At 38.1% G+C, this 21,459-nt stretch overlaps 1 protein-coding gene across 40 annotated transcripts in view; it reads right to left on the bottom strand.

Annotated features, from left to right (window-relative positions):
• The window catches only part of Rims2 (regulating synaptic membrane exocytosis 2), a 386,828-nt gene that overhangs the window by 103,497 nt on the left and 261,872 nt on the right, over nt 1–21,459 (bottom strand). For 24 of the 40 annotated variants that reach the window (XM_041637522.1, XM_041637525.1, XM_041637533.1 and 21 more), the window contains one exon: nt 15,742–15,842. The exons of 15 other annotated variants lie outside the window; for them this stretch is intronic. In XM_041637522.1, coding sequence (XP_041493456.1) covers nt 15,742–15,842 — 101 coding nt within the window. Of the gene's footprint in view, nt 1–15,741; nt 15,843–19,160; nt 19,251–21,459 lie in introns of those variants that run through there. One more of the 40 variants, XM_041637561.1, reaches the window with a different exon arrangement.

Below are 21,459 nucleotides of genomic sequence, written 5' to 3' on the forward strand. Positions count from 1 at the left end.
AAATGAAATCTCTCAGTGTTCACAGAGAATCAAACATTACTCTGAGTGACCCTAAATGACTAAAACGAAGTCTTTGTTGTGGTTTTATCATTTGATTTCATGTCTCTCTGTTTGGTCTGCTATCATTTCTCCCCATTTCCCTCACCTTTCCAACTATCTGCCTTCCTAGATTGTCATACCCTGAAGGAAAACTTATTCCTTTTGTTGCCCTGTAATCTAGATTTTCTTGCCTAGTAAAAAAAAAAGAAAATCAATAAATAATAAATGTAGATGAAGATAATAACTAACATTGATGCTGACAGTGAGTGAGAGTCTTCTCTTCACCATGAAGCATCAAACCAGGGCAGAAGATGCTGCTGTACCAGTATGCAGTTCCCTGATCTGTCAAAGTCCCACGGACTGTGTAGGAAGCAGTGTTCTGGCAGATCGTAACCAACCAGCTTTCCGGAGGCAACAATTGTAATAGAAAGACATTGTTTATAATTGTGGTTTGAAAGTTTCCACCATGGACATAAGGTAGAAAACTCACATGTGTGAAGCTCTGGACCCAAATCCTTGTGCCTCAAAAACTAAATGAAATGAAACAAAACAAACAAACAAACAAACAAAACAGAAAAATGTGTGGTTGATTCAATTCATTCTGCAGTCGCTGTAGACAGAGCTGGGCACACCAGGGGGGATGGGGTTTAGAAATATGGGCACTGCTTGCAGGATTCACCAAGAGTCCCGGGAGACAAGTAAAGGTCAACAAAATATCTGTAATATACTAATCCCAGGAAATCTTTGGAGCACAAACAGCAGTAGCAGCATGAAGTGAAAACCAGGGTCAAAAGGGTAGCATGTATGCCAGTACCGATTCGAGAACCCAGCTGCAATCGCTTGGTCTGAAGAAAAACAATTGAGTAAAGTATTTTTCCTAGAGGATTTGTAAAGGAAGACGTAGAACCAGTAGGCAATTTTGGCTTTCCTAAAACCTGGCCTTGTGAGAACTCTGTATTCTACTGACAGTCAGATGATGGTTGCAAAATATCTTTGATTCATTTCCATTAATTTTCCAAAATTTCAAGATGTAGGGCCTATGCCAGTTTCTAAAACAAAAGCCCAGGCTTAGAGAGCTCAGGTAGCTGCAGAGCCCATGGTTTGCATTAGTAAAGTGAGTTACCATTCTGTTCTTCAGAAGCAATAACAATCCAGCCCATTCTATTGCAACACTTGCGCAAACTACTCTACAGGCAATGTGCTATCTGCTGCAAGTCAGTGACTTCTTAGCTTTCCTCATTTTCTTCTTTCCCTGACAGGCTCTTGGAAGGGCTGCTCAGACAAGGCCCCCTGTGGTTTCTCCCACACTTCCTTGACTATTCCTTCCCAATAATTTTTTTTCTGGCTTCATTTTTCTTATCCTTATTTAATAATTTGCCAAAATTTTCCATCGAAATCCTCTTTTCTTTTCGTTATATTGTTCCACGGATGTTCATTATTTATGTAGTAATGATCACATAATGACTAATGGCTTTTTATCTTATATCCTGACCAATATCCCAAACTTTCAACTCATACTTGTCCACACTAATAGGCTATCTCCCACTTACGGTTTTCAGTTACATTCAATACGGCCAAAGCCAAATTTATTCTCCTTTTCTTCAAAACAGCCCTTTCTGTATCGCTCTCAGTCTCTGTGCTAATTAATAGACACAAAATTTGAGTAGATTTCATAAAGGTGGCTGTGAATTACCATGGACTTCTCCCCAGAATTCTCCTCTTTAATCATCAAGAAATACTGGTTACTCATTTAAGAGACACCAATATCACTTCAGTATTTCGCCCATTGGGACTAATGAGTAGGCTCGTGGTCTTCCGGATTGGTGGCCATTACTGCTGAACACGCACCCAACATGTTTCCTCTTCCTCCCTTCTCTAACAATGCACTCCAGCCTCATGACAACAGCAGAGCAAAACTTCATTTTCCAGGAGCCTTCACAGCTAGGCTGAGAGTCACACTAATTTGACCACTAATGCAGGAACAGCTAGAGGATGGGGCTAGGAGAAAGCCATTACTTTTCTGATTATAATGGGCCGGTCTGCTGGGATGGCTGTTGAAATTTCCCTCTTCTCTGATGGAAACTTACTGTGCATCCATCTGTGCAGTAGCAATTCTGTCAATGAAAGGCTTTTCCAAGGAGGGAGCGGAAAGAATACTTCAGGAAGTAGCAATCCAGCCCTGGACTGCTGTTTGCAGTCTTTGTTGAATGAAAAAAAAAAAGACCATCTTTGACTGATTTTGGTAATTTTGTCTATTTTTGTTGTTGATGGATGAACAGCTGAGTGCAAATCTAAAGAATTGTGCTGGCTAGGTGTTTGTCAACTTCACACAGCTAGAGGCAGTTTAGAAGAGGGGACCTCAATTAAGAAAATACTCCCATCCATCGGGCCCATGGCTAAACCTTATACTTCATCTTCTTGACTGATGACTGATGTAGGAGGGCAGAGCTCCCTATAGGTGGTCCTTGGCTGGTGGTCCTGGGGGCAATAAAAAGAAGGCTGAACAAACCACAGAGCAGCACCCCTCTATGGCCTCTGCATAAGTTCCTGCCTCCAGGTTCCTAAAGTGTGACCTAGACATTGTAAGATGAAGCAAATCCTTTCCCACCTAAATTGCATTTGGTCATGGTGTTTATCATAGCAATAAAAACCTCAACCATGACACCAATATACAACTCTTTCTAGTGTGTATCCAAAAAAATATATATTTTCTAACCTCAGGCTAGTGACATATTCTCTAAACAACATCAATGAAAATCAAAATGTGGTCATCTAATTTTGAATCTGAGAGGCAGCATACTATAGTGCCCATGGGTGAAGAGCTGAAAGACATGGATATGTATAGAACTGTCCTACTATAGTAGTCATGCAATCTCAAGCAAGTTGGTTGATTCATTGAGCCTAGATCAAAGCAATAACTGTATTAACTGTCTCTTGGCAGCATGAGCCTCAGATGAGCCGAGAGTCTTATCTCTGTAGATATTTACCATGACAGTAGTTAGCCACAGTCAAAGACACCAAAGCCCACTGTCAGGATATTGAGCTTTGCCAACCATTTAGCTCTAACTTCAAATATCTTGACCTTAAAACCTTGAAACTAGCTAGAGACCTCCTTTATAAATTATTTTCTAACCCCGTTTCTCACAATAAAAGAACAAAATAAACCTAATTTGCTAATTCACGTTCAGTCATTATGCAAACAGTTGACTTATAATTATACCTATATTTGATTCTAAGGAAAGTTTCAAATCAAGAAAAGAACAACCTTTGACTACAACTAATTAAAGTTTGAATAATTATTATGGTTTACAAATAAATTTAGATAATTTATCACTTCCCTTTCCCAAAAGATAATTGTTATTTTTTAAATTCTACCTATATATAGAAAATATACTAATTACCTATGATCTACTTAGAGTCCAGCAATAGGACATTTACTGATCTAGGTTTATTTTCCTTCCTTTCTTGTGCTGTGGAACTGCAAACGCATGCCACCTGAACTTTCTGCAACACTCTGCAACTGTGGAGTCTGCTTTTCTTAGACACTGAAGAATTAGCCACATTAACAGTAATAGTCTATTGTGATATGAGACAGCACCCCACTTGTTCCTTTTGAGGAACCTCACAAGTAAACGTTTTCATGCACACGGAAGCCAAAGGAGGACAGGATAAAATGCCAGCTCTCAGTCCAAACTGAAGGACCCAGACATAGCAGAAGCACCTCACCAATTGGATCAGTGATGCTCTCTTTAAAAGCTCAGGTCAGAAACGTTTACAGTCTACTTCAAATCAAGAAACTAGAAAGAGAAGCAGGAGAGGGACAGCAGAGGGCTGAAGATGGGGATGGGAAGAGCAGAATCTGAGGACATGAAAGGGAGAGGACAGATACTGGGGATGAAAGGGCACCAGACGGGAAGACTGGTAAGAAGACAGCAACAGGAAGATGAACAAAAAAATGAAATATGCCACAATGAAAGTTAAGACCCTGAATGTTAATTTTTAAAAAATTAAAAAGGAATATGAAGAAACTTGGCCAAATCCACAAAAACTTATACTTGGTCTTCTGTAGCCATCTTTAAGTATTACATGACTTGCCTGCCTAATTTTACAATTCATTAGAGAATGAATATCTATGTGCTTTATTAAGAAAAGAGATACCCTAATAGGTAAGCTTTGTTAATCATGTCCAGGTGTGAAGTGGCCAGCTAGCATCTCAAGGGTTGCTATAGAAATAAGACATGGGAGCACCAGCAGCGGGACCACAGCTATGAGAATCTGAAGCAGGCAGGTAGAGAAGAAATAGAATGAGTGGGGCTATAAAGTAGGGATTTATTTCAAATATCAGTACCTTGGAAGGTAATAGAATAGGTACTTGTATCTGGGAGAACTAAGGCTAACTAATAATCTGACATCTACATGGCATTAATGAAACTTAAAACGGCCTGAGAATCCCTCTGGCCCATTACATCTAAGCAGGTGGCAGACACGGCAACACTGTGTTGGGAATATGGAAGATCTACTGCTTTAACCTTTAACAAGAAAGAGGAGTCCTAGATTGATCTCCACAGAGACCGTTCTGGACAGAACAGCTGCCAGGTATGTTTGCATCAGGGCGGTAGCCTCTACACAGAACTCCTGATCTTTAACTTTCATTGTTATCTTTAATATTTTATTAGAGTAGCATTTTATTCTTTCTGTTTTCCAAGACAGGGTTTCACTGCGTGGTCCTGGCTTTCTTGGAACTCTGTAGAGTTTTGTTTTAAAGGCACACATTTGCTAGTCAGAGTGACTGCCTTAAAAATCTTCAAAGCCCATAATACTATAAAATTCATAAAAATCTAGAAGAGCAGTATAGAAGGATATAATACAGATACTGGTATTCTTAAAATATAGTATCTGAGGGAGCACACGGCCCCTCGTGGGCGGTGCCATCCCTGGGCTGGTGGTCCTGGGTACTAAACAAAGCCAGCTGAGCAAGCCAGTCAGCAGCACCCTCCATGGCCTCTGCATCAGCTCCTGCCTCCAGGGTCCTGCCCTGTTTGAGTTTCTGTCCTGACTTCCTTTTGGTCAAATGTAAGCTCAATAAACCCTTCCTCCCCAACTTGCTTTTGGTCATGGTGTTTTATTGCAGCAATAGAAACCCTGATTAAGACAGATGTTAAAAAGTCACTTTCAAAATCTTTCCCAAAATAAGTTTATAATATTTTAGTTTGCCTTCATTATCCACTCCATGTTCACTCAGAAAGCCAAACATAAACTAAAAAAGAATATCCTATTGACCCCTGACTAGCCCCATCCAATGCCCACAGCTGGAGGAACTGGAAAGACAATTGTGCTGTCTGTTCTCAAAAGGGCGTATTTTAGTTGGAAATACAAGAATCAGGAGCTGCACAGTACTCAGAACAAAACACGCATAACCATCAGGTACCCAGGGCATAACTGGTTCAGAGGATCCATTGGTTTCCATGTGTTACTTCAACATTCTTTTTGTTTCTATGTCTTACTTCTTAACTGTGTGACAGTTTCATAATCTATGTGAGAAATTTTAGTCATCATTGCCCCACCCCCTGCTGGACCCCCTCTTCCCGAGAAGCCCCTCCTACTTTCACATCTTCCATTGTGTGTGCCCACAGAGTTTATTTATTTACTTCTTACCAGATAGTGGGTGGGAGGTTATTTACTGGAGCAAGGGCAATGTGCCAGTGACTGTCACTGAAGAAAAGGACACCCTCCTCATACAAACTAGCTGCTCATAGTCCTCAGAGAGGACCCACCCATGACAGAAGTTCAAAAACCATTCTTGATATTTTTATGTTTGTAGTACTTATGCACCAACACTTTATCTTATTAGATTACATGAAATAACCTTACTATATTATTTCATTGCATTTATCCTTTATTTTTAATATAATTCCTGATTACATTAAGCAAGATTTCACTCCTTTCTGTGGCCCATCTCAGCCATTTCCTAAAAAGTATTCTAAATGTTAGCAAATCACCAGTTCTGATAGATCAATAAAATCAAATGTGAAAAGCACAAATTGTTATTTTTTTTTTCTGGAGGTAAAAGAGAATTGTTACTCCCTGTATTCTTAGAAAATGCAGGAACAAACTGTGCTTTTAACACATGGTGCTACTGCCCATGGGCTGACCCTTTAACTGCAGGTAGCCAGATACAATTTACTTAAAATTCTTTCTTTTGTTAGTCTTTAGGAACATTATATTTACGGAAAAAATAAGAAATTACACTTTAGATGGTGCTACAAAAGTATAAGCTGCTGTTTCAGTCATTTCCAACAAGTTCTTCATAAGAAAAGATTCTGTTGGCACTTCTTACCACTAAACGTGACTGCATGCCTGCAGGTGGAAATGGGTAAACAGTGGAGAGAAGTAAGTCTGTGCTTGAATGTCAGCATAAAACTCAAGTTGAAAGAACCACATTTGGATGTGATTTCAGAGCTAAGAAGCTTTCTAAAGTGAACTTTCAGGAACAAACTCAGAATATTTTCTAAGGATCTCAGAGGACAGAATGGGAAACGGGAAGAAAGAGAGAGAAAAAAAGGAACAAATCAACCAAAATGCTCAAACCGTTATAGTTTCAGTTAGCAGGGTTAATACCATCACCCACATTATACTAAGGAAGCCTTGCATAGTGCCTACAATCTGGTACATGTAGACCAGAAAGGGGACTTGGAGGTCCTGAACTGGAGATGCTGTAAGTCACGCTGAGGATGAGGGAACCAAATTCAGGCCTTCAAGGGCAGTGTATGCCCTTGGCCCCTGAGACATCTCTCCAGCCCCCCAAGTGGTCATTTCAATGACCATAAGCTAATTTGTAAAGATTTGATGTGGTCTGACTTGAGCTGCTTCCAAATTCACACATGGAAGTCAGTGTATCAGAACGCGACTGCATTAGAGGACAGGGACTTTTAGAGGTGACGGAGATAAAATGAGGTCATTTGGCTGAGCCCTAATCCATTTAAACTGGTGTTGGGACATAGCATAAAGAGAAAAGATGGGGAGAACCCAGAGAAAGGCTACACTGGAAAGTCAAGAAGGACATTGGGAGGAAGCAAAACTTTTAACCTGGATTTTAAATCTCTAGCATCCAAAAACTTGAGGGCATACACACCTGGAATTTAAGTTACTCAATCTACAGTGCTTAGTTAAGTAATGAACACAACATGTTAAGGAAAAGGGGAAATTAAAGCTAACTTTTTCAAAAGAAAGTCAAAGATTAATTACATATTAAAATATAAAATGTCCAACATTTCATTAAAATTATTTACTGTGAATATTTTATATATATTCCTATGAAATGAAGATTTGACTAGAAGTTGCTTCCATCAATGAAAACATCAAAGACAGAAACTCACTAGCTCAGTTTTATGGTGCGTGTGTGTGCGCATGTGTGTATGTGCGTGTGTGTGCATGTGTGTGTTGTATCTGTATGGTATATATATATAAATTATGTGCAAACAAGCATTTCTAGCTAACTATACTAGCACATGGACATTTGAAATAAAATTGAAGGATATCCAGCTCAACAGAGAACATGAAAGAAACACACTAATTTGACCAGACTGGAAAAATACAAGAACATTCAAATAAGCTTTTAGGTTTCTCAAAAAACTGTAACTTTTTACATTTTCTCCTTCCTTATTTTTATGTTTGCCTTAAAGATGATTTTCCCTATCTGCTCTGGGCTTGCTGGAAATGGCCATTCTTCTTCTTAGTGTCTCTTCGTCACCATCACCACCATTGCTAGTGCCATGTCCTGGCCAATAATGCTGGTGCTCACATCCCCATGGTAACAGCTCTCTGTGCACACAGACTCAGCTGGGAAAACAACTCTGCAGCGGACTAGGTAACTCCCCTCAGGCTGTGCAGGGCTGGAGGGAGACTATGTAGCTTACCATGGAGTTCTCTTTAGCCAACTAGGGGTGATGCTCCCAAACTGTCCACACATCTGTATTTCTGCACAGTGCTTCGAGTGCGGCTGCTACTGTAGACACTGATGACACACGGAAACAGAAACGGATGCATGCCCAAAGACTTCCTTGCCCTCAGTGACATACTCATCCTTTCTACTACTTATTTCAAGAATAATAAGAAAATGATATAAATACAGAAAATGTTTAGTTAGCTGAAAACTCTAATCTGATGGATGTTGAAGATAAATGGAAACTATCCCTTCAAGAAGATCATTAAAATAAACGTAGAAAAGGAAGAATAAGACAAAAAGATTTTCAAAATATGACTGAATGCTTTGTCTTCCCAATGTATGACTGTCTTTTAGGGCACTTTTCAAATTTAACATTGGGAGTGCACGCTTTCTTTACTGGGCTGGAAGGGGCGGCTATGTAGATATTTTGCATGCTCAGAACAGTACTGCGTATGCTGCCATTAGTATTACTGACTGGCCTGTAAAGCCTCGTCCGAGCTTTCTTCATAAATACACTTGAAAAGGACTGACCACAGAGCGGAGTGCAAAAGGACACGGTGATTAATTAAAGGTGTGGCGCTGGCTAGGGTGGAGGAGCAGAGAGAAAGCAATCTCCACCGCGCACACGGTACCTCCTGACTCTTCCTCTGCTTGGTAGTCTACAAAAGGGCAGCACTCATGACTCAGCACACTGGCTTTCCCGGAGGCTAGCTGGCTGGCTTGGCAGAAAGAACTCATCCAAGGAGCGTCACTTACCTTGTGTGCCTCCTTGCAGCCCCAAAGCAGATCTGCTGGTTTCTGGAAGTATGTTGGGATTTTTGACATAGAATCTGCTCAGTGCAGGGTTTTATTAAAATGAACGCAATAACAGAAAAAATTGACAAAGGCAAATAGAAGTTTTCAGAAATTTAGGTGTGGTCTTTTGTCGGGCCTCAGGCTGGAGTAGGGCCGAGAGGAACTGTAAAAATGAGAGTCCTACTTTTGCGTAAGACTGGCTTACTGGAAGGGAGAGAAGCTCATTACTTCCCATGGGACGTCACGACAGAGTCCTGAGGACCTGGGTGGAGAGGCGTTACTGATGCCTGCTCCCATGGGCACCCGACTGTCATGGTTCTTGAGAACTGGTGTGTCACAACTCCCTCTCCAGTAGAAGTAAAGCCTGGCTCAGACTCACTGGGCGGCTTGCTCAAACATTTTACTTAAGAGAAAGATTCCCCCAGCACTGTATTTCAGTCAGTGCTCTAGAACTCATACAGAAATTCATTGTTCTATTTCTAAATCTTACCTAGAATTCATGAGTTTTATACATCTTAATAATCTGTATAAGGGTATTTAATCTGTATTTTAAATTTTGCCTTATGTAAGTCTAATCTATCAGCTTTCAGTTTATTTATGAGTCTCAGAATTAAGTATGTGAAATGTGTACTGTTAATCATAGGGACGTTACAGGATAGAATGTCAACTTTGGCAGTATAACTTCTTACTTCAGAATTTTGTTTATAAATACTAATCATGTGTTAAAGCTGTTTTATTTTTTATAATTTGGATGTCATTTCAAGGTTCATGAATTCTCACACTTTATATTATTTTCCTTTTATATTTTGGTTGATTTAATCTACTATAGAATGAAGGAAACACTTAAGGGTATTTGTCCCACCCTAGATTCCCCCATTGGCTCAGTTATTTTTTGAATTTTATTTGGATCCATCACTTCCTTTGCATCGCCTATTATTATATTTAATTACGTCACTATTAGCAGAAAACCAATACCATCTGTGTCGTTACTGGGCACTTACTAAGCGCAAAGCACATCTTTCCCTATAGCTACCATCACACTGGCCCATGAAGCTTCTTCCCAATACTATTAACAGATAAAGAAACTGAGGGTAAAGGGCCAAAGTCACCCAAACCACCCAGGGAAGTCTGCTTGGCTCCATGCTGGACTTCAGAACTGGTGCCCCAGTGGGACTATGCTTAACTTGTCAAGAATTTATGCATAAACACTCATGATGTGAGATTCCCCTCTGTATGCTTGTGAATAGCATTGGTTAATAAAAAAACTGTCTTAAAAAAAAAAAAGGAGAAATCTGTGAACGCAAAAAAAAAAAAAACTGTCTTAGGCCTGGGCAGGGCATAATATAGGTAGGCAGGGAAAAGAAAACTGAATGCTGGGAGAAAGAAGGCAGAGTCAGGAGAAGCCATGGAACCTCCGCCAGAGGCAGACACCCTGGAACCATGCCAGTAGGCCACGAGCCTTGTGGTAAAATATAAAATTCTGGAAATAGGTTAATACTAAATGTAAGAGCTAGCTAGAAATACACTTAAGTGATTGCCCAAGCAGTGATGTAAATAATATAGTTACTGTGTGATTATTTGGGGAGTCTGGGCGGCCTCCTACAACACCCTTGTGTGGTCACTCCTAACACCCATGTGGCAGCACTCCTAACAAGCGTCAGCTGATCTCCTCTATTAGTTGTCATAACATATAACAGTTAAATTAATTGTGACAATTTTGAAAATTGTCTAAAATATTTGCATTTATGGCTCCATTAACTTTAGTTTTAATTGTACTTATTATTAAATATGTACCTGTACTGGTATCTGCATTGTATTTAAATGGATTTAATTGGAATATGTTACGCATGTTTATGAGAGGTGTGAGCAACTGCTTATCAAAGTAGAAACTTAAGGGCACATGACAAGACACATGTAGGCAGTGTCTGACAACAGGCTGTGCATGAGTGAAGGATGAACCATCCTGTCTTCCGCAGAACCAACTCACTGAACTCGATGAATAGAACAGCCTTTGAGATTATAGGTTAAGTGCATTATAGGTTTTTGATCTATATTTGAATATACTGCAACAATTTATGAGTTATATTGCTTTTTCACTGTGTGTGGTAAAATCATAAAATTACAGCGTAGATACTATAATAGAAGATAACATCATGTTGATAATGGACAATTTTTCCCATAAAATGTCCTCTAAAAAAGAACATTATTATAGAGAAAAATCTTTGAGGTTCATTATAAGTCTGTGCTAATGAGTTGTATGCTATTATTTGTAAAATAGTAAAAACAAATCTTTTTATTGAATTGTTTTGAAAATGATCCAAAATGCCAAATAAAGCTAATTCAAAAATAAATATTATATATTTAAATATTATATAATTCTCCATGCTATTTAATATTTAATTATGAATTATTATGCTAATTTATCACTCTATAAGTCACAGATCAACTATCATTTGTGCTGCTAAGTTACAAAGACAAATTACATGTTTCTGAACCAAAGAAGAGAACATGAATTTTGAAGATGAAAAATAAGTTAATCAATAAATCACTGCCAAGAATGGAAGGAATCACATTCAAGATGGGAGAAAATTCATGACTAATACATTGACTGGAATGTCATACTCTTCTTTGAGGAAAAATGAGAAAATCTGATTAAATAGAAATCACATGTACATATTCCTTTATATTCTTATTAAAAATACCGCCTGCTTCCGGTTTCTGAGAATACGAAAAATGTTTCTAGAAAGACTTTGGCTTAGCAGGATGCTTTGAAAGAGAATCACTAAGGAGGGTTTGTTACTATTGTGGGTTTATTAAGAGTTATTTAGAATTATCCACACAGAAGACTTGAGAAATCCTGAGAGGGGTAACAAAGTAGATTCTAGGGATTTTAAAAACTAGACTAATATTTAATACGATTCGATACAGAATTTGATAATACCGTCAGCAACACTCCAGCATTGTAGCTAAAAGGGTAGCATGTGCTTTATACGTGGAAAGCTTTCAGCTCCATGCCGGTTATCCCAAAACTGACAAACTGGGTGAGCTATAGAGAACATTCCCAGGATCAGTGGATGACTGAGGCTCGTGTGCATGGCCTCCCTGTGCTTTCTAATGTGGCTCACCTAAGCTCTCTACGTTATACATGACATAAGTCAACTTTCTAATGTGGCTCACCTAAGCTCTCTACGTTATACATGACATAAGCCAACTTTCTAATGTGGCTCACCTAAGCTCTCTACGTTATACATGACATAAGCCAACTTTCTAATGTGGCTCACCTAAGCTCTCTACATTATATATGACATAACCCAACTTCTGTTTTGTAAGCTATTTCCTCATCTCTCTATATTTACAGTCAAAATTTTTTTTATATTTTAAAACAGTAAGTTATCTAACCTTTCTTCATTTCTATCAGTAGATATCCCTGCTTTCTATATTTTGTAACAGGCTACTAAAGTTTCTATTATTTTATAAGTCAAAAATCTAACTTCATATATTTTTTAACAATTGATTACCTTACTTACAATACTTTGTAGTAGTTCCTTTATTAGGTTAGAATTTTTGGGGGGTACTGGATATAGCATATTGAAATACATAATCCAATAGTTGCTTTTGCAAGTGACTCATAAAAAAATCAAAATCGGTAAGGAAAGACTAGAGGTGTGAGTGCCTCTTGTTCAAAAGAAGACATGGTTCTTAAAATTTTGATCTAAAAAGCTATTAATATGGAAACTAAAAGTAACTTAATCTTGACTGAGAAATTACTCTGTAATTTTTTTTTATCTTTAATAAAGAAAGGTTAACCTAGAGATGACTGGGGACAGGGTACCAAGGCTAACCTAGAGGTCACTGGAGTCAGTGCACCAAGCAAGGAGAGTTCCACACTAGGAAGCAAGTGCAGCTGTCCCTGAGTGACAGGATGATATTTTAGAGTGAGCTGAGTACAAAATCCTAGCAGCAGGAGAAGGAATGGTGTGATTTTTGTTGAGCTCTGGTAGATTAGTCAAACTCCATATGAGGTCTTACAAAAGTAAGATAATTTACTCTAAAAATAAAGACTCCAATTTTTAATAATAATTCATCTCTAGTTTCTAGCCAACTACTTCCATTATAAAAACTAAATTTCAGAATCTCTTCACAGGAGAACAACAGTTTTAAAACTTTAGTCTATGTCCGAATCATCTGAAGGGATATTTCTCGGGCATGAAGGATGCAGAGAATTGCACTTTTAAAATGTCCCCAGGTGCTGTGGAATTACACTTTGAAAACTATGAAGTTATCTTGCTCAGTATAACCAGTTCTATATTAGTACTCAAGCTTTATCCAAACCTAAAATGTTTAGTTCAAAGGTAATAAAAATTTGGAACTTTAAGCATTCAGTTACATAAGAGTGGTGAGGACTTCAAATTTATGTTTTGGGGAACAAAAATTCTTAGCCATACCTATAACATCTTTTTGTTCCAAGAATCTGAAATAAACTTGTCAGGTATTTCAAATAAGAACCTGCTACAAGCTACAACAATACAGTAATTGCTCAGCTGTCTTTTCATGAGTGACTTATCAGAGCCAGGAGCCCTGGTAAAGCTTAAACCATATTTAAGGAAATTTTGGCGTTATTGCTTCGTAAATAAAATGGCTGTTTTTTGCTGTAGATTTTTGTTGTAGCTGACTCCCCTTTTGTTACATATTTGGGAATTAATTCCCACAGTTCAAAACTGTCTCCTATGCCTTTGGGGCTTACTTCCCCTAGCTACCCTTAAATAAAAACAGTTTCTCACTGCCTGGCCTCCATTCCTCTCTCCTAGGTGAAAGCAGAGATCTGCCTACCTGCACTTACCTTTATCAGCAGGCATTTGATCAGTGTTTAGGTCCAAGGCAAGATCATTCTATTTAAGATATTCACAGATATTCAAGGACATAGAATTACTACTTGCCCAAGCTGCTGTCCTGGTCTTAAGTCACTTATAGACAAGGAACACATGACTCTAAATTAATCTTCATTAAACGATTCCTAACTCCTTATGCTCACGTTCACCTCCCTGTTCTTGATGATTTTAGTTCAGGAAATTTACTGCTTGTGTTTCACTCTCAAGGACAGCGGAAGAGATCATTGACAGCACCTGAGAAGACTCACTTCCTGCTGGAGCCACGGACCCACAACCACCCACCCACCATCAGAGTGGCCGATAGCAACACACCCTGGAACTGACAATATAGTCTTTTGTTTCTACAGCTTAGAGCAATAAGTGTAAACTCCAGAGCTAGGCCCATAGGTCTGGAGCAGAGGGTGAAGGTGCTAATCAGATCAGGAGCCTGACTATTTATATAGGTTGCCTGGTTACTAGTTATCCTCTATGCTTGTTGGGAGAAAAGAAGAGGCACACTGATTTAAATACAATCTGTGCCCTATTCATAACTTTACTGAATCCAAACGTTTTATCTCTTTTATCTAAAAGAATGTAGAATAATGCACTAACTTTCCCCTCTATAAACCCCTGATGGTTTATTTCTTTCTTCATTAAGGAGTTTCACCAGACATGCACCAGCCACTCCCACTTTTGAGCTGACAGCCAGAGATGTGTGTGTGTGAAAACCTTTATCTTTTTTCTTTTTCTTTTTTTTTTTTATGGGGAGCTGGGGGGCTGGGGAATTGCTGAGTTTTAAGGGTATATATTACCGGGAACGTTTGTAACAAAAGGAAGAACAGAGAAACATGGACAGACAGATTCTGTTATGAGTAGATTTCTTAACTCCGAGACTTTACCCCTCTTCGCTTATTGTGGTGTCTTTGACTGGACCCTGAGAAGGGTTTCTTGAGAGCTGGACTCTTAGGGACCCTGCTGAGAACCATTGCTCCTGCTTCTAGAGGACTTGTTGGCTTGCTTATTTATTCATTTATTTATTTACTGTTCATTGTTTTCAAACAAGGTCTCACTGTGTAGCCTTGGCTGGCCTGGAACTCACTTTGTAGCCCAGGCTGGCTCATATACATCCGACTCACATAGATCTGCCTGCCTCTGCCTCCCCAGTGCTGGTATTAGGACTTATTTCTGACTATATGAGTGGTGCAGCTCCTTCGACCAACTGTACTTCTGCCTTGCTTGCCTTTGCTTGCTTCCTTGATTCATTTATTTGCTGTTTGTTTACAAACGGAACAAATGATTGTGTCAAGAGCATCTTAGTGTAGGCGAGTGTTCTACCACTCGGGTAGCCCCACCCCCTCTAGCCCTACCCCCTCTAGCCCCACCCCCTCTGCTGCCTGTCACACTTGGTCATCAACTTAACATCTCCAGATACTTTCCCTCACTTTGTCCTGGCTTTTGTTTTTTATGACACTCTTTTCTAAAATGATGATATTATTGAGAATATGATATGCAATAATTATAGTGAACAGGAAACTCGTGTTATACAAAAATATGATTCTAAAATGTCTTTAAAAATATAAAGGCTATGAAAAGAAAGATAAATAACATTTTTAATTTTCTTCCTGGCTAGACCGCTTATCTCAACTTATACCCAGAAGATAATTTAAAAATATACTTGCTAAAACACCTTTTGAAACTCCTAAGCATATGGTTGCTCCAATAACTCAGTAATAAACCCAATTTAACTAAAATACCAAAGTAGTAAAAGAGAAACTATGTGTTAAAAAAAACCACAGACACACACACACTACAGGATAATAATGAAGACTTCCCTAAACTGTTTTGAAGGGATACAAATTTTATAAAATTAAAAAATCTAAAAGCTTTGATCTTTAGATATTTTACTTTATGTGCTCTATAATACCGTAATTCTAATAAGGAGGAGAAGTATATCCCTATGAGCTGGTACACAAACACATTACACATGTTAGCACTTCATCCCACTGGGCCATTGCATGTATGCTGTGTCTGACTCATCTAGGCAGCTTCATAGGATTGACTAGTTTACAACTTTTAAAAAGAAAATTGTCTTGCCTTCGAATGGTAATCTTGCTCCAGTCTGGGATCTGATCCGGCTACCTGTTTGTATTTGTTAATTTTCATTTGACGATTTCTCTCCTCTATATCCATAGCACCTATCAAGTAGAAAAAAACCCATAAAATTAATTTTCAGTTCTTACTTCCAAATCCTAATCAGGATGTATAAAAGAAGGAACGTGAGGCTGGTATGCTATATCCACTCAACGTAGCAGATATAAATTAAATGTATTGGCTATATTTTAAGTTAAACTATGCATTTTGGTAAATAAAAGCATGACTACTAAACATAATAACTTCAACCTGAATAAAATATACTTGCATTAGAAGAGAAAAAACCTAGATAAAATACACTGGTACATCTCTGTCGTAAAGAATGTATTTGGTAGTACACAATTTTGGCACAAGAACTTTGGCTCTCAATCCACCATGTAAATCTAATTGGTTTGCGTTGGTTTCTAACTGTTTCCCACATGCAATTTCAACCTGAACTTCTTTCTAAACTACTGCCATGAAATCAGGCTTTGTGTTAAAGCCAGTTTTCCTAGAGTACACTAGAAATCTGGTTATCAGGAACTTGTGAATTTGAAATTTCTATAATTAAAATTTAAAAATAAGTTTATGGAATGCACTTTTGATGACATCATGCTGGTAAATATACAAAATACTACTGAAAACAACTAAAACAGAATATATAACTGATAAAAATGAATGATAAGCCCATTATAAACGTAGATCAGTGTTTTCAGTAATGGTTATTATGTCAAAATCAATCAATTTTAGATAGGTTTGTAAATTCTGATTGGAATTTAAAACTAAATTCATTTAGCTAAACCTAATATATATATTATATATAATATATGGAACATATTAAAAGTATGATTTCCATAAAGAGAATTCATGGGAAGATCATTTTTTTTTCAAAAATATATACATTGAAAAACACAAAAGCAGAAAATGAATTGAATGAGTTCAACTGGTGGCTATAGCAACACACTGTCATGTAAATTCATAAGCACTATGAATGTGGACAGGAATGTAAACACACAAAAAACATACATGCCCTTTGCTCAAGATCACAACATTAAAGCTGAAGTAAAGAGAGCTAGACAAGAATGTACCCGTGAAAATAAGCATCTCATACTTACCTGATCTAAAGGAATAATAATATGAATGGGATTGGAAATGTAGCAACAGTGTTAGCAGTTACAGAAGCCTCTCCTCAGCCAGTGTTGTGATTCATAAAACACTATTTCTGCTCTGCAGTAATTTCATTATATACCAGGGAAGTCTTGCTAATAAATTTTAAGTGGAGAACTGATTAAATAAGATAAAAGCGAACACAATTTTCCAGAAAGATTAACAAAATCTTGGGCAAAAGTATGCATAAAGAGTGAAATGATATGACCTCCAAATATGCCATCAAATTTCTGCTGTGTGATGAGACAGGTTTAGGTCAACCATAGACTTCTGTCCCAGCCAAGTGATAGAGTTATCTCTATTTTTATGCCATCAAACGTAAATCAATTCTTCAGTAAGTAACCAATAAACTATTAAGATAGTCATATTTTAATAACCATATAATTGACTCCATAATAAATTTAGGATTGCAGATAAACTGAATGATATATTAAAACATGAATACCTGTGACATGAAACATAGTCAAGTATAATACCTATTATTCCATTAAATTACCCCTGTGAAATTGTTTGTGCTCTAATATAAAACAAATCTGTTTTCCAACAGCAAAAGAATAAAAAAATTAGCCCTATATGAGAAAAAAATTATGTGTAGTGAGAAAGTATTTTGCTTGGAAAGATTCTTTAAAAAAATTTTCATTTTGCTATCACAATCGAAAAATAGAATGTTAAATACAAATAATACCAACTGACAAGAAAATGTAAGCACACATAGATGTAGTTATAAAACACACACATAAACATAAGAATTTTCTAATACTTAGACTTTTTGGTGTGGGAGATGTGTATGACAGCTACACTTAGTTCCTTCTGAATACTGAGAAGCCAGTGACAGCAGGGAGGAACGGCAGACTTTCCGTATAAAAGAGAATACTAATATACATTGTAGGTGGATGTGTGTGTGTGTATGCGCGCACGCATGTGTGTGCACATGGCCCTGTGGTGGAGTGCTCGTTGTGCGAGTGCATGAGAGCGTGTGCATGTCTGGATCCTAGGACCAGCTCCAGGGGTACTGTACTCCTGCTTTTGAGACAGGGCCTCTCATTGGCCTGAGGTCATCCTTTATGTTAGGTGCCAGGCCAGGGAGGTCTCAGTGAGACTGCTCAGTGAGAGGGACCTAAGCACAGGGCACCATTCCAGGCTTTTATCCTTTGACTGGGTGACAGGGATGGAACTCAGAGTCTTGTGCCCTCAGAGCAAGCAGCATACTGAATGAGCTAGCTCCTTAGTCCTGAATTGCAGATTCTTTTGATTTGGCTCATAGCCAAACTTTAACTTGGCTGCAAGTCTGCCATGTCACAGTGAAAAGCAGCCACGGGCGGTATTTATACAAATGACCACGGCTGTGTCCTGTACAAACCCACAGTGAGCAATACTAAATCTGTCTAAAGACAGAAGAGTGTCCATTCTCATTATTACTGTCCAACACGTCAGATAAACACCAATGAAATATTAACCAGAAAATTAGGTGAGAGACAAAAACAGAAGAAGACAGTGAAAAGAGGAAGCCAAGTCATCCTTATTTGCTGATGGTATGATACACCTGTAACGCCCTCAAGACTCCATCAAGACTCGCAGAACTATAAACAAAACCAACAAAGCAACAGGAAACAAAATCAACATAAAAATTAATAGGTTTTCTATACAACAACTAATTTACAATAGCATCAAGAGATTAAAATGAAATACGTAGGAATGAAAATATCAAGGAAATGAAGGGTTGCTACAATCTAGAATATGAAAAAAAACTTCCTTGTTTATGTATTGAGAGAATTAATACTATTAAAATAGCCATAACATCAAAAGAACCCTGCAAATTAAATGCAATCCACAAGAAAATACCAGTGGAGTCCTCACAGAACTAGAAAATAAACAAGCAAGCAAGCAAACAACCCAATTCAACTATAAGCAAAAGAAACCTCAAAATTATCAAAGCTGTGATGAGCAAGAAAACCAATGATGAATGCATGACAATAGCTGACTTCAAACGCACTTATGGGCAATAGAGATAGCATCGCTACTTGATAAAGACAGACACGGAAACCATGGACTAGAAAACTCAGAACCAAATCAATACAGTAGCAGCTGATTCTTGACAAGATCCCCAAACACACATCAGACAAACAGTGCTAAGCAAACTGGACATCACATGGAGATTGAAACCAAACCCATACCTCTCCAATTTTATAAATACCAGCAGAAAATGCATCACGGACCTTTATGAAAGACTTGAAACTAATAGTTGAAAAGAACAAGAGAACTCGTCAAGATTATAGCAAGGATTTCCTGAATAGGACTCCAAAATCCTAGGGAACAAAATCAAGAATTTAAATATTGAATCATATAAACTTCCAAACTTCTTTACAGCAAATGCAACAATCAACAGAATGAACGGACAACTTAAAGAACGAAAGATAAGTCCTTGCCAGATATTTATCTAACAGGATTAACTACAGAATACACAAAGAAAACAATAAACATCCTTAAAGATTTATTTCTAATAATGTGTGTATCTGTGTGCACATTTGCGCATGCAAGAGCCCCGGGAAGCTAGAAGTGAGCATCAGATGCCCTGGACTTGGAGTAACAACTAACTGTTGCAGGTTCTGTAAAGTGGAGTCTGATTAACTGCTGAGCCGTGTCTCAAGATCTCTAGAATGCTTTTAACACCCAACAAGAGTAATCAATTAAAAATGAGAAAATGATCTAAACAAACATTTTCAAAAAAAGGACAAATGAAAAAGCAAAAATAAAATATAAGTTGCTAAGAAATAAATGAAAAATACTTAATACTTTAGCTGCCAGAGAATTGCAAATCATAATGACATTGAAATTCTTTTTCAAAACGGTGAGCATGGCTGTACTTTACATTAATAATATTATTACTATTTTAGGGAGGGGGTAAGAAATGTTGGTGAAACACAGGGAGAAAAGAACCCTAATACATAATTGGTGGGAAAGTGAGTAAACACTGCCACTAGGAAAGCAGTAGAGAAGTTACTTTTAAAAATCAAAACAACAAAAACCACAAGAGAACTGGAATATGATGCAATTACACTACTGGTGGGTATCTGGTTGAAGGGAATGAAGCTCATACATAAAGTTTGCTGTGTTCCATCAGTCAAGCTGTGAAATTAAGATGGGAAACTTGTCAACAAATGAAAAATAAATAAAAAACATGGCACATATACATAGTAGCATAAAGTCAGCTAGAGAAAAATGAAATCGTGTCATTTGAAGACAATGGACGGGAGGACGCTATGTAAGCAAAATGTATAATCCAGATACCAGAAAAACAAGCGTCACAGGATTTCTTTCATAAGTGAAGCTTAAAGAAAAACAAAATTAAAAAATACATGAAGATGATGCTAAAAAGAGGGTCTATAATGGAAGGAGGAAGAAATTAGAGGGAGTGGGGAGGGACCGGATAATAGAAGGGGTGGATGGGAGTGAACACATGATCACAGTACAGTATTCCACATACGGAAGCCATGGGCAAAATGAACTAACCTGCATAACTAACAACACTTACGACTTTAAAAAAGCTTTCATTTATAAAACAAGTATGGAACAAGATTTAGGTCATACTGGTTTAATTTTACATGCAAAAGGGTCTTCTTCATTAGCAATCATCAAAAAATACATAGGATCTGAGCTGGAAAGATAGCTTGGATATATGCTAGACTTGCAAGCAAGTAGACCTGAGTTCAAGGCACAGAATTCAGCTCATGAAGAAATGCATGCATGTGGTGCACACTGACAGTTCCCGTGTTGGGACCTTGGACTCAATGGCCAGCCAGCCTAACTTAGCAAGTTCCAGGCCAATGAGAAAGACTGCGTCAAAAAAAAGAAGCGAATGCAGATGAAGAGTGACAGCCAAGGTTGCCTCTGGTCTCCACACAGATGCACACAGGTGCATGTGAGCACACATGGACACACACAAAATATATGGTTAGATTCTTGTATCATTATTGGAATTTAACAGACCACTGCAAGTGCTAAGAATAATACTAACCCTTATTTGTTATAATTAACTATATTGACCAAATTTCCAATCTCCAGGCTAGCTCTTTCTCTCCAAATACTCACCGCTTAGAGAACGTACCCAAGAGGATTCACTGATTCTAGCCAAAACAATTCATCTCAGTGGATCACATTAGCTAACATGTTTGATTTAATAAACCCCCAACAGTAACTTTGAAATCTTCTAGAATAAACCGTAGGACAAATGAACACCATACCATAATCGATATGCCTTATATGAAGTCTCAGAGAGGAAGAGCCACGAATAAACTCACCATAAAGAGTTCCCACTGGTAGCTTTCAAACTCTGGACAGAGGGCTAAGGTGCCTGTTTAACATATCAAAGCAGACCTGGCTGGCATACCCAGTCTGCTACCCCAAGCTTCTCCCTTCCAGGGGCTGCCTTTCCCTTCCCTATACAATCCAACTATTTTGGTTACCTGGACTCTACCCTGTTTGGGTCTCCTGGCTGCTGCACCTGGTTCCCTTCTC

Source organism: Microtus oregoni, unplaced genomic scaffold, assembly GCF_018167655.1.
Source record: "Microtus oregoni isolate MIOR12 unplaced genomic scaffold, Mior012 000053F_ref0000044, whole genome shotgun sequence".
NCBI classification, from domain to species: Eukaryota; Metazoa; Chordata; class Mammalia; order Rodentia; family Cricetidae; genus Microtus; species Microtus oregoni.